Here is a 16,473-nt window from a genome sequence, read left to right as displayed (position 1 = left end):
ATCTATTGTGATTGCTTATTTTCCTTTCAATGTATACAACATTCCTACTTTAAACAATGACTAAGTATTACATGAAATCATCCCAATGATTTTTATAACAGGAAACATATATTCATTTAGCAAAATATTTAGAGGGGGCTTTTTTTTTTTTTTTTTGTGAAAGGTTTTCAATCAGTATTTTAAATTGCCTACAAGGAAGCAAACATAAACAGAGCACTCAGAAATAGAGACAATGTAGAATAGTGGAGTGTTTTTAAATCTTGAACTCGTTTCTTCACAAGTCTCTCCTATATCCTTCCGGTGATATGATAGACTGAAATTTGATGAGAAGACTTAGGGTCTTGATACATTGCTACCATAACCTTCATCATATTGAGTTCTTACATAAGGCTAAATATGTGCCATATGCTTTTCTCAGTGCTTTGCGTGTATTATGCCATTCAGTCTTTGAAGCAACCCTGTGGGTTAGGTACCATCACTAGCTCCATTGTACAAGTCAGGAAACTGAGGCACAAGAGGCTAAGTAACATTTCTAAATCACATGGCTAAGATGTATTTTCTTTCTTTCTTTCTTTCTTTCTTTCTTTCTTTCTTTCTTTCTTTCTTTCTTTTACAGACAGAATGCGTTAATGGAATGGATGAAGAAGGGATATGAGGAAAGGGATCCAATCAATACATCTTTGTTCGAAAATATTTCCTGAGTCTTTCATTTTTTCTTCTATTAGCTGCTACCACATCAGTATAAGACACTGCCGTCTGTCACATACACTATTGGCATGGACTCATCCATGCTCATTTCTCCACACCATATCTCAAGGGGAGTTTTTTGAAAAATGAATGCAGTTGCATCGTTTCAGCAGTTTCACATTGCTCTTAGGATTAAAAAAGAAAAGAAGAATTCTTGTTGGCACATCAGGCCCCCCATCATGTGGTAACTCTTCAGGCTTACTGTTTGCCACCCTGCCTGCCCCTGAACTCTCCAGTTTTCTTGCTACATGGCCCTCTTGCAGCTCCTCAGACATACTCTGCTTCTTCCTACCACCAACGTCTTCATACCAATGTTCCTTCTGCCTAGAATTCCTTAACCCCCAAATGAATCCTAATATTTCCCCAGGTTTTAGCTCACTTGTCACTTTTTCACTTTGGAGAAGCAGCCTTCTCCTCTCATCCTATGGACAGGTACTAAAGTAGCACCTGTTTGTAGGCTGCATTGACTCACACCTCTGCCTTTCCCACCCCACTGTGCACTCTGTGAGGACATGAACTGGTAGAAGTTATACCATCGTTATTGGAAAAATGGGTGGATGATGAATGAACCCAAGAAATGAAAATTGTATAATAGTAAAATTGGATGTTGGCTGACTACTAAACTTCAGTGACAACCTTGATTCTGTATTACCCCCCCCACACACACACACACATGCCACACAACATGAATGAAAGATGTTAGCAACTTGGAAGGTAGGCAGATTACTGGTTGGAGACCTTCTGCCTAATGGTTCTAGTACTAATGTCAGTTTATACTGTGGCAATCATCCTCAATCTTGACTGAGGATTCAGTTAAGGATTCAGTTAAAAGTTCTCACCCTAGAGAACTTTGAAATGTTTCTGTGGTTAGGCATCATCTCAGTGCAGTCAGATAAATCTGAATCTCTCTGATTCAGATATTAGTATTTTTTCAAAGATTCCCAGGTGATTTCAATGGGCAGCCAAGACTGACAATCACAATCTCAGTTAAGGAAAGAATGGGATACAATACACCAGTACAAAGTGTGTTTTCTCTACAGTTCAAGCAAAAATAAAAATATACCTTAAGCCTACATTATTTCGTAGGATTGCATGAAAAATATCTCTGTGCAACATAGTCTATTTTGTTCTGCTTATGATCAACATTTAAAAATTATATATGTATTAACCTATTAGTATTTTACATCATAATTATATAGAAAGCATTTGTATATGTTTTATCCTATATGCATATATAATATTGGGTAAATTCTCACAAAGACTATATATATACACACATACATATATCATACATATAAGTACACATGTACATGCATATATATTTACTATCACTGGGAAAATTTTGTAATGTATAAAATATATGTAATTTTACTTATCTATTTCTCCATTCCCAGTTATGTATGTTATTTTTCATTTAATTCTTTGCATAGAACAAAAATCCCTAAATAAACTATTACTTAGGGATTCATTGCTTCTGAAGTAAAACTATTTGATAACACTGGGATTAAATCACCCTAATCATTAGTTATAAGTATTTACTGGGTGCTACTACATCCTTGATGGTGATTTTTAAGAACAGTTTAGAAAAGAAGATTAAAAATAAATTCATGTCTATAAGATAATTTACATATTGAAGCCAGTGGTAATTTAAATATATTTTGAGACATCCATAAGATAATAATTAGTAATATTATAGCAATTTATTTGACATAATTATTAAGTCAAAAGAAATTTAAATGTATTATTATTCACTTAAAAATAAATATTCTCTACATAGACAAAAGGAAATCTCATTTTTTACAAGCGAAAGCTTTTCAAATTATGTAATTAATGGCAAAAATGCAAACAATAAAGCAATATTAAGAACTGGCTTTATGTTGTCACAATTTTTAATTAAAATATGTCTTTAATTTGGAAAAGTTTAGAGCTTAGAATAAATTTAGCAATATTTTAAATGGATGATATTAACAAGTGTAAAGAAGAGTAATAATTTCTTTTTCAGGAGAACAAATTAAATGTCTGGTTGTATTGATATAGAAATAGTAAAATAAATATTTTGAGGCAAATTATGTGAGTAAAATTAAATTTTGCTTTTATTTTATTTTTTAAAATACTCATTTATTTATTTTTAGAGAGAGAGTGAGCATGAATGGGGGGAGGAGCAGAGGGAAAGGGACAAGGAGATTCCACGCCGCGCAGAGCCTGTTGCCTGGCTGGATCCTAGACCTGAGATCATGAGCTGAGACGAAATCAAGAGTTGGTTGCTTAACTGACTGAGCCACCCAGGTGCCCCTATATGGGAAAATTTTAATAAATATTTTACAGCAAAAGTCTTAAAGAGAATAATATGTGCAAGACCTATAGTTTAAAACATGTAAGTAATTATGCATTTTGAAAAAGTACAATTTAGTAACATAAAGTATTAAGAAGACATTTTGAAATTATCAGAATAATCATGCAATTACTAAGCTTGAGACATACAAAATTATTTCAATTAAATTATTATTTTTTAGTGGAAGTTTAATATTGTTACTGAACAAAGCACAGAGAAATATTTTTATACTGTTAACCTTGCTTTACTGCATTTGTAAGATATTTTTGGTAAACATAAGGAAGACATTGAATGTATCATTCCAATTTTGAAATTATTCTGGTCCACTTACCATAACAGCTGCAAAAAAATATGCAAATCACAGTGTAAGGCATCCAGAGTTCATAAATCTGTGGCATTTTATATATGTTACACTCTAGGACTGAACCATGTTCATAAAGTCAAATAATCTCAAACAGCTAAAAAAACAAGTCACAGATCAATGGTTTTTGTAGGATATATATTTGATTAAGTAGTTATCCGATTGTATTACAACTTGTAATGTAATACTCCAGAACCTATTTTGAAAGTGAACAATAACCTCCCTCTTTCCAAATCCAATAGAAATGTGTACTTGGTCAGAAATATGTAAGCGGATGATTACCCCATCCCCCCAGAAACACTATCCACTCTTAGTTTTCAAATAACAAAAAGTTTCTGGTTTTCCTTCCACCTATCTGGCCATTTCTTCTCTGTCTCTTTTGTTCTCTTTTCTTGTAATTGATATTGAAGCCACTCAGAGCTAGATTCTGGTCTCTGTTACCTTCTCTCTTAATACTGTTTTCTTAACTGACCTTATCTGATTCTGTGCCTTTAAATGCCATGTCATTGCTGGTATGTCCAAAATTTAGACATGTAGCACCAACACTGACTTGAACTTTTGACATGTATATTAAACAGCCTTTTTAAATGCTCCACTTAGATGTCTGATAGTCCCCTCAAACATGATATCTTCAAAATACAGTTCTCAAATTTTTCAGTCAATTCCTCTACCCGCGAATTGTCCTTTTTATTCACATACCCAGATCCTATCCATTAGCATGTTCTAACAACAAACCTCCAGAGTCAGAATAAATCTCAAATATTTCTACTTTTCTGTATTTACTCTTTAACCTACTAGTGCAAGCTACCATCTCCTCCTTTTTGGATAACTGCGATTTCCTCCTAATCACCTCTCTACTACCACCTAAACTGACTCCAATCCATTTGCTACAACACAACCAAAATAAATATCATGGTGGTCATATCCTTCACTGACAAACACTTCAGTGATTTCCCTTTGCTCTTAGAATAAAACCCAAATTCATTAGATTCATGCTAATGATTTGGCCCCTTTCTGATGGATATATCTTTAAAAACTTCACTGATGTTTGAAGTTTATCTCAATATAATTAATTATTATTGAGACATGTGAATGATTGTACATACTTCTATAAAAACCCCATAAGATATATCCATATCCTTTGGAAATTGCCCCCCAAATATTTAACACTTATTCATCCTTTCTGATCCCTATCTCCTATTTTGAGCTGCCTAAAGAAAGATCAACATCCGAAGTTTATACCCTTTGATTTTGGCAATCACTGAGTCAGAACACTGTTTGCCATATAGATATCTATTTACTGGTGTGTGTACAATAGCATCCCTAAATTAAATATATGTATGACAGCAATCTGATATTCTAATCAGTTACTTTATCCTTTATTAAATTATAATTGTACAATATGTGTGAAGGAGTTGCTTACTGTGAATAATGTACTTATTCCAATTTAGTTAAATATTCATTGACCAATATATATGAACTCAGCGAGGGCATGGACTTTGTTTCCCTTGTTCACCTCTGTGTTCATGGCCCTGTGGGGTACTAAGAACAATTCCTGAAACTCAGGAATAGACATTCAGATGAATGAGTGAATGAATGAACTAACAAGGGGGCATTTATTTTGAGGTTCGTGTTGAAAGACAATTCTCCATGGGTCTTTCACATTTTTGCACAACTTTCAAGCAAGGCACTAACTGCCCAAAAGGATGTTAATATAACAGAAAGGCTAAGATAGAGTTCCTCTTTCCAAAGTGAAAGGCAGTCACGCTTAAAAGCATGAAGATAATGTCTCCTTCTGTAGTAATAGACATATAGGTTTATAGCTCATTGTAAATTTATTTCCTTTCTCTTAATACAATCCACTGCATGTTCAGGTTCCAACCGACCCTTGTCAAGGCAAAAAATGCATTAGACAAATTTAACAAGCAAGGAAGACTTTATTCAAGGCTATTGCAACAGGGGAGAGAGGCCAGAATTGAGGCTGAGCTTAACCTCAACAAAACAAAGGCAGGAGGGTTTTTAAGAGCTCAGGTAGGCGCAGGGATCATAGGCAATCTCTTTGCTAACTGGCCTTACCCAAAGATGAGGAAAATTTTCTATCTTCATGACAAGAGGTAGTTTTACAACTTGAAGCAAGGTGCCAACTGAAGTTAGGCTCTCAATGTCTTTCTTGATGCTTACACTTCAAAGAAATAGTTCCCAGGTCCTTGAGAAAAAAGTCCTGGGTTGTAACACAAGTAGGATGCATTTAAAAAGATTTCCATCTAGAAAGGACAGAGAAATAATGTGCAATTACATGTTTTCTAAACTAAATGCTCTAAAGAAAATGAGGTCAGGGCCCTAGAAATAAGAACAATCCTGTCTAAATTTTGGTAAAGGTGAGGAAAATGTAAAGGTCATGTTGGTCATCCTCTGTGGGTCATCCTTTTGGAACCGGGGCTTGAAGAAGTAGCTAAATAAATAAATAAATAAATAAATAAAAGAGAGATACTCTGACTATTGCTGTTGGTATGAGTAATGAACTACCTTTCCCCTCTGGCCCAGAAGTCTCATGTCTAGGGGCACCTGGGTGGCTCAGTCGTTAAGCATCTGCCTTTAGCTCAGGTCATGATCCCAGGGTCATGGGAATCGAGCTCCCTGCTCGATTGGGCTCCCTGCTCTGCTGGGAAGCCTGCTTCTTCCTCTCCCACTCCCCCTGCTTGTGTTCCCTCTCTTGCTGGCTGTCTCTCTCTCTGTCAAATAAATAAATAAAATCTTCAAAAAAAAATGTAAGTCTCATGTCTTCTCCCAATATACACAAATTTATGGCAGTCTAAGTCATCAGCTGGCAAGTAGGGTAAAATAACACTCTTCAAAGCCCTTGACAATCAGACTTTGAACTTGGGAGGAAAATTCATCAGAATTTCTGTATATGTTATGAGATAATTTCAGCCAATGTTAACATGATATTTAAATATTTAGCAATTGTTAGCATTTAAGAAAACTCATCTATAAAGAAGTGAATATACTGGAAAAGCAATATATAGGAATGTGAAAAAATATATATAAAATCTCCTTCCATTGATGACTCACTATTAATTTGTTTTAATTGCTTATGTTTAGTGATTTCAGCTTATAATATGAAATGCATCATATTTTCTAACCTTTAGATAACTTTATTTTAAAGTTACTGAAAGCCAAAACAGAAAATGCTACCTTGAATTTCAAATTGATAATATTGCATTGCTTTAATGTAACACTGCTTAAAGTAATAAACTACTTTAAACTGCAGTGTAGAAATGCTCTTCAAAAATAGAGGCACGATATGTATCACCTCTGATTTTTAGAATTTGAGACATAAATAAGGAAATTCATTTTCTTTTATAAAGCATCTAGATCATATTAATTTTGGGGCCTCAATTTTTCTTCACTTTAATACAATGATACCGTTAATAGTAAACAGTTTCTACCCTACTGCTATTGTGTGATGGCTAGAGCCTACTCCGAATTGCATCACAGTTTTTACTGTTAATCTGATTTTTTAACTCTTACTGTGAAATCAATCCATTCAGTTTTCATTTCTCCCCTGTTTTAGGAGTAACAGTCCTGGAAGGTCCTATTTATGCTGTCGGAGGCCATGATGGCTGGAGCTACCTGAACACAGTGGAGAGGTGGGATCCCCAAAGTCAGCAATGGACATTTGTAGCCAGTATGTCCATCGCCCGAAGCACAGTTGGTGTAGCAGCATTGAATGGCAAGTGAGTAGATTTTCCTTCTTTTATCGGAAAACACATTTTTTGAGTAAGTATTCTTTTTAAAATAACTTTTAGTAAGCTGACTCAATAAAAATCTCTTTAAAAATTTTTAGATTGCTATTTTTTTCTTTAATTTGGTCTTCATGGATAATTGATGAATGAAGACTGCATATTTTTCTGGTTGTCTCTCCATATAATACAGAAACTAAAACTTCACATTAATTGCCAGTTAAAGCAGCACCAAATATATTTCATGAGAATTATTTCCACTAGAGATCTGCATATTTACATACTTCCTGGTAAAATAATCTGAGGAGCTTTCAAAATGCTACTAAAATTTGGTGCCTAGTATATATTTTTTGCATGATTATGCCAGTGTGTCCACTTTCCACCATTTCCATTCCTATTACCCTAAATCAGGAATTCTTAATCTCAATACTGTTGAAATATAATCCTTTATTAGAGGCGAGGCTCTGTCCTGTGCACAGCAGGATGTTCAGTGGAATTCTGGGCTTCTATGCACTAGACGCCAGCTCTACCTCTATCCCAGTGGGACAACTGGAAAGTCTCCAGACTTTGCCTCATATCCTGTGGAGATGACAAAATACACTCCCTCTTACTCCCATGAGAACCTCCTGCCTTAAACAAAGTTAGTAACACATTGGTTCTGGACAACTGCAAATGTTTCCGGTCTGGTTTCCCTACTTCTCTTTCTCCTACAGTCCATTTGCTAAAGCAGCCAGAACAATCCTTTTATAAATACAAATTGTAAGTTACTCCTCTTCAAGGCCTTCTTTTTGCAAACAGAACACAGTGCCTGTCTTCACCTAAAGGGACCCACTGGATCTTACTCCTGCCTACTCTATTTTTTCCCTTCCTCTTTGCTTCAGCCTCAAATGTGGCAAGCTCTAGCCCCTTAGTCCCTCTGAATTTGCTCTTTTCTTTGTCCGAGATGCTGTTCCTACCAATCCTCATGTGCCTAGATCCTTCTCCTTATTGTTCACATTCCATCTCCAAATTTGTCCTCATGGAGGTATTTACTATGCACTCTATTAAACAGACCACCCCGCACACTATCTCAATTTCCTTACTGTTCTTGAAATTACATACATTATTGTTTTTTGTCTGTTTTCACTAACATATTATGTTCAGTAAATATCAAGATTTGTCTACATCATTCATTGTTATATCCCTCCCTAGGCATAATACACATTCAGTATATCTACTAAGGAAATGTTGAATGAATTCCCCTACCCAACTTACTCTTAATCATCTTTGACAAGCTAATTTTTTTTTCTAAATACATGGGCATTTATAAAGTTATTATTACAGTATGTTGTTAAATAAACTGATTCTGTTATCTAAACTGTAAATAAACTTTTCCAAGGAATTATAAACTCTTGGAAATTCAAATTTTAATGGTTACGCAGTAGTCCACTTTCTGCAAGAAAAAAGATCTTAAGTGTAAGTAACTAGTCTCTGGTTAACATCTGAAGTGTCTAAATATATTTAAAACATTTACATCTAACGTAATATAAATATATCTAAACTACTTCCCAAATTTTGATGTTATAAAGAAAGCCATATTGCATACTGCTAGATGTAATATATTTGGTAAATTACTGATTGTTTCTTTAGGAAGAATTTCTAAAGTGAATTGTAGGGGAATTGGCACTGAATTATTTTGAAGCTTAAAATAAATATTTTAATTTAAACCTTTCCTTCAGTAGAATTTACCAAAAACTTTCTCGACAGCATTACATGAAAAATGCCTTTTCAGTGCACCTTGATCAATACTTTGTGTTACCATTTGTTACCACAAAAAAAAGAAAAGAAAAAAATTGAAAAATATTGTTTAAATATAATTTTTTTATTAATGGCAAAATTAAAGTTGAGTGTATTGCTCATTCTATTTGACCTAGTATGTTTCTATATTTCTATTTTTATGAAATACATAGCAATATTTTCTACCTGCATCAACATTGTGTCCATTTATTCTTTTAATTGTGTATGTTTTTGACACACAAATTTCGTGTTTATGTATTTATTTCAACCTTTTTTTGTTTATGATTTCCTCTGGCTTAGGTTTTTCCAGGTTTCATTCAGGTTTATTTTAGACATAAAATTACATTGTTAGTGTCATAGATACTTCTTGAAAATCCCCTTGGGATTTTGTCTGCAGACAAATATTTATAGATCTTTATATTTAAGAATATGGACATATTTTTATCTCTTAAAATCAGCCACTGTATTTCAGTGGTTCTTAATTCTGGCAGAGGCTTCATATTTTCTTTCTGAGGTCTCTTCACATTTATTTATGCTTCTGTGCATTTTTTAGTATATATTTGTTCATATATATTACTAATTACACACTTATAGTGCACTAGAGAAAATAGTTTATGTATATATGTTTATAACAGCCATTTTGCTATTACATGTAAATACTTAATAAATCCATTAATTTTTAAATTTATAATAAGTGATTTTCTAGGAAAATAAACGTACAGCAAACTAATAATGAAACTGTATCCCTTCCTTCTTAATATTTACATTTATTTCATTTTTTATTGTATTGCCTTTACTTGTAAAATAATGACATATATAGTAATAATGCCAGGGTCCTTGTCTGTGTCCTTTAATTGGAAAGACTTTAGGGCTTCAAAGTCTGTGTGTGATGTTAGTTGTTATATGAGATACATACATTGCAGGATGTTAAGGGCAAGATATTATTATCTGTAGTTTGCTTAATAGAGATTTTATTCTAATAAATCAGCATTGGTTTTATGTTTTATTAAGTCCTTCTAAGAATTTATAAAAATGGTGTTTTTTCTTATTTGATCTATTCATATGTAGTTTATATAAATATTCTAACTGTAAATGATCATTACACACCTAAAATAAAACCAACTAATTCATGTTGCATTATCCCTTTGATGTTTTGTTACATTCTATATTCTGACCTTGATTTTGCATCTATGTCTGGTCTACATATCTTTTGAAAAACCATTTCACAACACTTTCCGTTATGATATCTTAGCATAATATCACAACATGAATTGAAAAGCTTTCTATAATTTATCTGCTGTAACTGTCTATAAATATGAGAAGTATTTTTCTTGAGAAAGACAAAGAGATAATAGTAGAAATTATATGTACATTATCATATATATTCCCTTTAAAATTTTTATTTTACTGATACTCTAAAATTTAGTGGAAAGCTTTTAATTCTATGACTATTAATGATTGATAATAATAATCCATTTTGTATTGTTATAACCTCCTTGTGTATTTTTTTAAGATTTTATTTATTTATTTATTTATTTAGAGAGAGTGTGAGCATGGGGAGGGGGAGAGAAAGCTTCTCTAGCAGACTCAGTGGTAGACGGAGCCCAACATGGGGTTCCATCCCACGACCCTGAGATCATGACTTGAGCTGAATTCAAGTGTTGGATACTTAACCAACTGAGCCATCCAGGAGCCCTGTATTGTTGTGATCCTCTTAGTTTGGTATTTTCATGTGTTAGCACTATTATTAATTTCATTTTGCCTTAGTTTTTGTCATTGTCATTATTTGGTTTTTATTTTTAATCAAACTTGTGCATATACAGAAGCTATGTTTGTTTCCCCCCTTGTTTTCTTATTCATTAATATGTGCTTGACTTAGTTTTATTCATTGTCTTAGTTTATTTATGTCTTGAAATTCAGAATTTAACAAAAGATAGTATTAATAATTGTCTTTGTAGTTTATTCTTTAATATACAGAAATTGTATTTATTCATTCTCCTATAATTGGACATTTTAATACTTTCCACCTCTTGGCTATTAAAAATAGTGCTTCTGTGTGTGTCTTTATATATGTCCTTTGTGAGCTTGCATACACATTTTAGCTGGGTATAGATCTGGAACTGCAATTGCTAGGCTATGTGGCGTTCTTGTGTTCAACTTTAGTAGATGCTGCTCAAAAGATTTTTCTTTTGAATACATTAAAAGTGTATTCAAATTCTGGATACTCTATACCTCACTGACTTGGTAATGTCAGTCTTTTATCTTTCATGTTTTTATCCATTCTAGTGGATAGTCTTATCACCTTCCACTAAAGACAAATGAGATTAAACACCTTCTTAACGTTTATTAGCCATTTGTTTATCTTCTTTTTGAAGTATATGTTCACGTCTTTTCTCTGTTTCCATTGGGTTTTCTATAGTTTTCATTTTGGTTTGTGAAGTTCTTCATATAGTCTGGAAATTATATATCTATTATTATTATTATTTTCCAGGAGGGATGTGTTATTATATAATTTATTAGACTCTAGGCTTAAAAAGGACTTTATTCTGTTTTCACACATCTGTTGCAAATTGACTTGAGTAATTTAATGTCATAGCCTTGTATCTTTAAAATTCAGTAGATATTACTTACTTATCTTTCACCTTTTTAAAAAATTTTTAATGTGTGTTTTTAAAACTCAAATCTTTATTCTTATAGATGTTTGACTATGTTTTTATCAGGTTAGGAGTTGGTCTAGAAGCAGAAATCACATGAATCATTTATCTGTTATTCTAAACAAAGATAATACAATGTAAAGACTTGTTAAGTAGATCTAAAAATTAATTAGTGAGCCAAAAAGTCACAAGAGAACACTACATCATAAATGTATCAACTAAAGGGAACACCTACCACCCCTACTGCCAAGGAACAAAAAGAAGAGATTATAATAATTAAGATTTTGAAGTCTGGAGGAGGAACTTACGCAGCTGAAGCCCAGACATGTGCCACTGGACCACTGTTTAGCTAGAGCTAGTGTCTGTGACATGAAAGAGGGGCCCCTTAGCCTGGCACCCTGAGCCCTAGGGAGAAGGTGCCAGTCTGCTGGTCCTGATGGTTCTGAGGGGTCTCAAAAGAATGATTTTTGTTAAGTGTTAAAAACTGCCAACTGGATACAAAAAGGAGCGATACTCAACAGAAACAAGAACCAAAGAAAAAGGAGCACGACCCTCCCCGCCAGCCCCTAGTCTTTAAGTGTCTTTCTTGCATCTATTCATGCCAAAAATGGAACCAGGTGGCAAATCAGAAAAGTGATTTGCAGAATTGCAGGCCCAACATCAAAAAGTACAGTATAGAAGAGAGAATTACAGGGGCGCCTGGGTGGCACAGCGGTTAAGCGTCTGCCTTCGGCTCAGGGCGTGATCCCGGCGTTATGGGATCGAGCCCCACATCAGGCTCCTCCACTATGAGCCTGCTTCTTCCTCTCCCACTCCCCCTGCTTGTGTTCCCTCTCTCGCTGGCTGTCTCTATCTCTGTCAAATAAATAAATAAAATATTAAAAAAAAAAAAGAGAGAATTACAGTATAGAAGAGGGAATGTGAGACAATGTGAGGACAGCTTAATAACTGGCACATTCATCTTGAAATTTAAAATGTTGGTTGCCTGGGTGGCTCAGTCAGATAAGCATCTGCCTTGGGCCCAGGTCGTGATCCCAGGGTCCTGGGATGGAGCCCAGCATCTGGATCTCTGCTCGGTGGGGAGCCTGCTTCTCTCTCTCCCTCTGCCTGTCACTCCCCCTGCTTGTGCTCTCTTCTTTCTCTCTCTGTCAAATAAATAAAATCTTAAAAAAAAAGAAATTTAAAAGCGTATGCTTTTTAAAATGTATGCTTTTTAAATAAAAACAACAACAACAAAGAAATTAAAGAAAATGCTTACCAGGGTACAATCTGATGGCTACTTTTCTTTCTTTTAACTTAATACTTGGAGATTCATTTTAACAATCTCAACCAGGTCTTTCTTTTACTTAGGGAAGTTTTTATCTATTGAGAATTTAAAAAAAAATGTTCCATTATTCCAGGCCTTTATTTTTGGTTTATCTATTTTAGTATGTATTCATGTCTGCGATTCTATGTGTGTTTGAGCACTGATTCCATAGCCATAAACTCCTTTTCTCCCTAGTAATTTTATTTCTTTCCCACTTAACCTGGGACATTTTTTCTATATCACAGATTCAACCATTGCCATTTTGTTTATGGACTTCATTATTTCCAATGCAGACTTAAATTTTTTGCATTTTAATTTTCCTTACCTGGTACCCTTGTTTGACACCTTTCTCTCCTATCTACTTCATATCCATCTTACTTCAATTGAGTGTGCTGTCTTACCATCTTATCTTAAAAAACTCTTGTATCACCAAGTGTGTATTTTCTTCAGTTGTTTTTGGAACACAATTTACTTATTTTTCCTAGAAATCATAAGTTGTAAAGTATACATTTTTTTAAAAAAGTATCATTTGCCTAAATAGTAAGATGTTCTTATGTTATGAAAAGACTCTTACCTGTGCTCTGTTGTGCTTTGTTTTGTTTTCTATGTACTCCTTGTGATTTGTCCTGTCACAAACCAATAAGTCTATTAATTTCTCTCATGGACAGTATGTTTAATTGTTCTCAAAGTCCTACTCTCAAATATTTTGTTCGAAGTTTAATTAATGTCCATATCCACTAATGTTTCAAAACTCTGTTAGATGAGAAAGGAAAGGTGGGGCAAAATCATGGAAAGCCAAAGCAAATTGCTACCTGTCAATTTAGTTGCATTTTTGTTTGTTTGGTAAGCTACAATTCTATAGCATGGTTCTATGTATCAAATGTTCTACTAGTACTGTCTTCAATATCACATATACCTATAGACATTCCTGCTAGATTCTTTTTGGGTACAGTTAAGAAAAAGAGTCCTACTATCACTGATACTTTGGAAAACCATTGGGTAGGAGTAAAAGGACTTAAAATTATATACATCCCTTCAATCCCATAGTGGTACAGAGCTATGTAACAAGTGGTTTGAGGTGTTCCTCCAATAGCTTCCTAGTTATACGGAGATTTGTCAGAAGAGAAAATTGAAGTTTATTACCAACTTTCCATCTGATCTCATTTGAAAATTATCTAAAGGAAATTTCTTAGAATTGTTCCTATGTGAATTAGGTACATCCTATTCCCCACTCCTCTCAATAGATTTTTATCTTACTCATTTGCTGCATTATTCTGTTATGTATTCTGTAACACACATGCACCTCTCTTCTACTAAAGTTTTAATACATTACTTATCTTATTCTAGATTTCTAATAATTACCTTACATTATAGCTTTGTGAACTTTCCCTATTACTTAACTTTGAAATATCTTAATATGTGTGTATTTTTGTTATAAATCTTCTCCAAACTCAATCAGAAGTAGGTGGGATAAAGATCTAACAAATAAAATATTTAATGGACAGTTTTACAGCACATTTTCACATGTTGTTACCACTAAATTATCTTTCCAATTTCTTCTAATGCCCCCTTCAAATTGGCTTTTGAATTGGCTATACGTGGGATTCATCATTCAGATTGTTTTTCTTGTCCTTGTATTTTTTGGTCAGCTAGCTTATTTAATATCTCAAGAAATCTTGTTTTACTCTAACACCATTCATCCTAACAAATATCAGAGTATGATAGCATTTAATTTCAGTTATTATTCTTGAAATTGTCACACTGTAATTGAGTACATTTTTCCCAAATTTAATCCTATTGTATGAAAATGTTTTAAATGATTTAAGTTTCAAACAATGTTTCTCCTTAAAAAGCAAAATAATATAGCTCTCATTTGAGTATCTTTATTTTTTATCCTGGATGTGATAAAATGACCTCAAAATTCTGTGGTTTGATGACTATCCATTATTGTCTAGTTGCATGTCCTGTTTTACTCAGAGAGAAACATAATTACTGGAAAGTGACCTTTCACGTTCAGACCCATAGCAGAAAATTTTTCCAACATCACCCTCTGACAGCTGTTTATCTTTTTCTCACCTCTACTGACATGATTTTCTCCTCTTGTTTTGTTTTCACATCTCACTAATGTGTCATGCTAACCTGACTGTTGCCTCTCTGAAGATTATTTTGAATAATTTTTCCAATTAAGACACATAAAAGCCAGTGAAGAGCCCTCTAAAGTTTAGATTCTTTTTTTTTTTAAGATTTTATTTATTTGACAAAGATAGAGACAGCCAGCGAGAGAGGGAACACAAGCAGGGGGAGTGGGAGAGGAAGAAGCAGGCTCATAGCAGAGGAGCCTGATGTGGGGCTCGATCCCATAACGCCGGGATCACGCCCTGAGCCAAAGGCAGACACTTAACCGCTGTGCCACCCAGGCGCCCCTAAAGTTTAGATTCTTAATGATACCAGTTGTTGTGGAAAAATAAGAAAATGAGAAATTCATTCCTGCGGCGCCTGGGTGGCTCAGTCGGTTAAGTGTCTTCCTTCGGCTCAGGTCATGATCTCAGGGTCCTAGGATGGAGCCTTGCTTCTCCCTCTCCCTCTGCCTCTCCCCTCCCCTAATGCTTGCATTCACTTGCTCTCTCTCTCAAATAAATAAATAAAATATTAAAAAAAAAGAAAGAAAATGATTCCTGGCTTAAAATTAATGAGTATATTCTGATAAATTCAAGGGTAAAATTACATCAATTTCCGAAATATTTTGGTTTAGTCTTCCAATAAGACAGAGTAAGCTAAGTGGTAGATATGTCATCTTATGCCAGCACAGCCAACAGACTTACTTGGTAAATGGACGAAACCCGGCAAAACAGTGAGCAGATGTTGTGGTGTGGTGATTGGCCCTATAAAACCTCAGATTCCATAGCTATCTGTACTGGTAATTCTTTTTGTTTTTTCTTTGCTCTCTGCTTGATCCTTTCAAACTTCATAGCTAATAAGACTTTCTGATTTGCTTCTCTTTATTTCCTGAGTTAGCTCAAAAAGGAGACACTGATACTGTCTGAGCACATCGATAAATAGGCTTGAATTTTAATAAATGTATGCGACAGACCCTTGAGAGCCTGCAAGACGACAAAAACAACTAGTTTTGCTTCATGATTCACTATGGCTAAGCTGAGTCCACTTATGCATTCAAAACCCCATGTTAATAATACTCATGGGGCAGTTGCAATTTCTGTGCAGCCTGAAGCTTATACAGCTTGAAGAATCATAAGAGGAGTCAATGTCTGTTGTTTTCTCCGGTATGTCCCAATATCTAGCACAGTAAGTGAAGCCTCAGGGCCTTCCAAGAAAGAGCCTATTTCTATTTTTTGTATTCAAACTTTGATATTCTTTTTCTTAAAGATGGAAACCCAAACTGTATGAGTTTTTGTATGATAAGCTATTTGTATTAAAATTGTAATATCTTAGAGTCACGCATAAGGAAAAAAAACCCTGCTTATCTGCTGGGTCTCCCTTGGGACTACTAATATATTCTGGAAGTTTGTAATTTCTCTTCTGGGAAAAAAAAAAAA

The 16,473-nt window shown here is 34.2% G+C and overlaps 1 protein-coding gene across 2 annotated transcripts in view; it reads left to right on the top strand.

The window, feature by feature from the left end:
- Nucleotides 1-16,473, top strand: part of KLHL1 (kelch like family member 1) — a 340,600-nt gene that overhangs the window by 289,073 nt on the left and 35,054 nt on the right. For both annotated transcript variants that reach the window (XM_008686635.2, XM_008686634.2), the window contains one exon: nt 7,015-7,177. In XM_008686635.2, the coding sequence (XP_008684857.2) occupies nt 7,015-7,177 (163 nt within the window). The remainder of the gene's footprint in view (nt 1-7,014; nt 7,178-16,473) is intronic.

The sequence above is a fragment of the Ursus maritimus genome, unplaced genomic scaffold (genome assembly GCF_017311325.1).
Source record: "Ursus maritimus isolate PB19 unplaced genomic scaffold, ASM1731132v1 scaffold_10, whole genome shotgun sequence".
Taxonomy (NCBI): Eukaryota; Metazoa; Chordata; class Mammalia; order Carnivora; family Ursidae; genus Ursus; species Ursus maritimus.
This window is presented reverse-complemented; position numbering and strand designations above follow the sequence as displayed.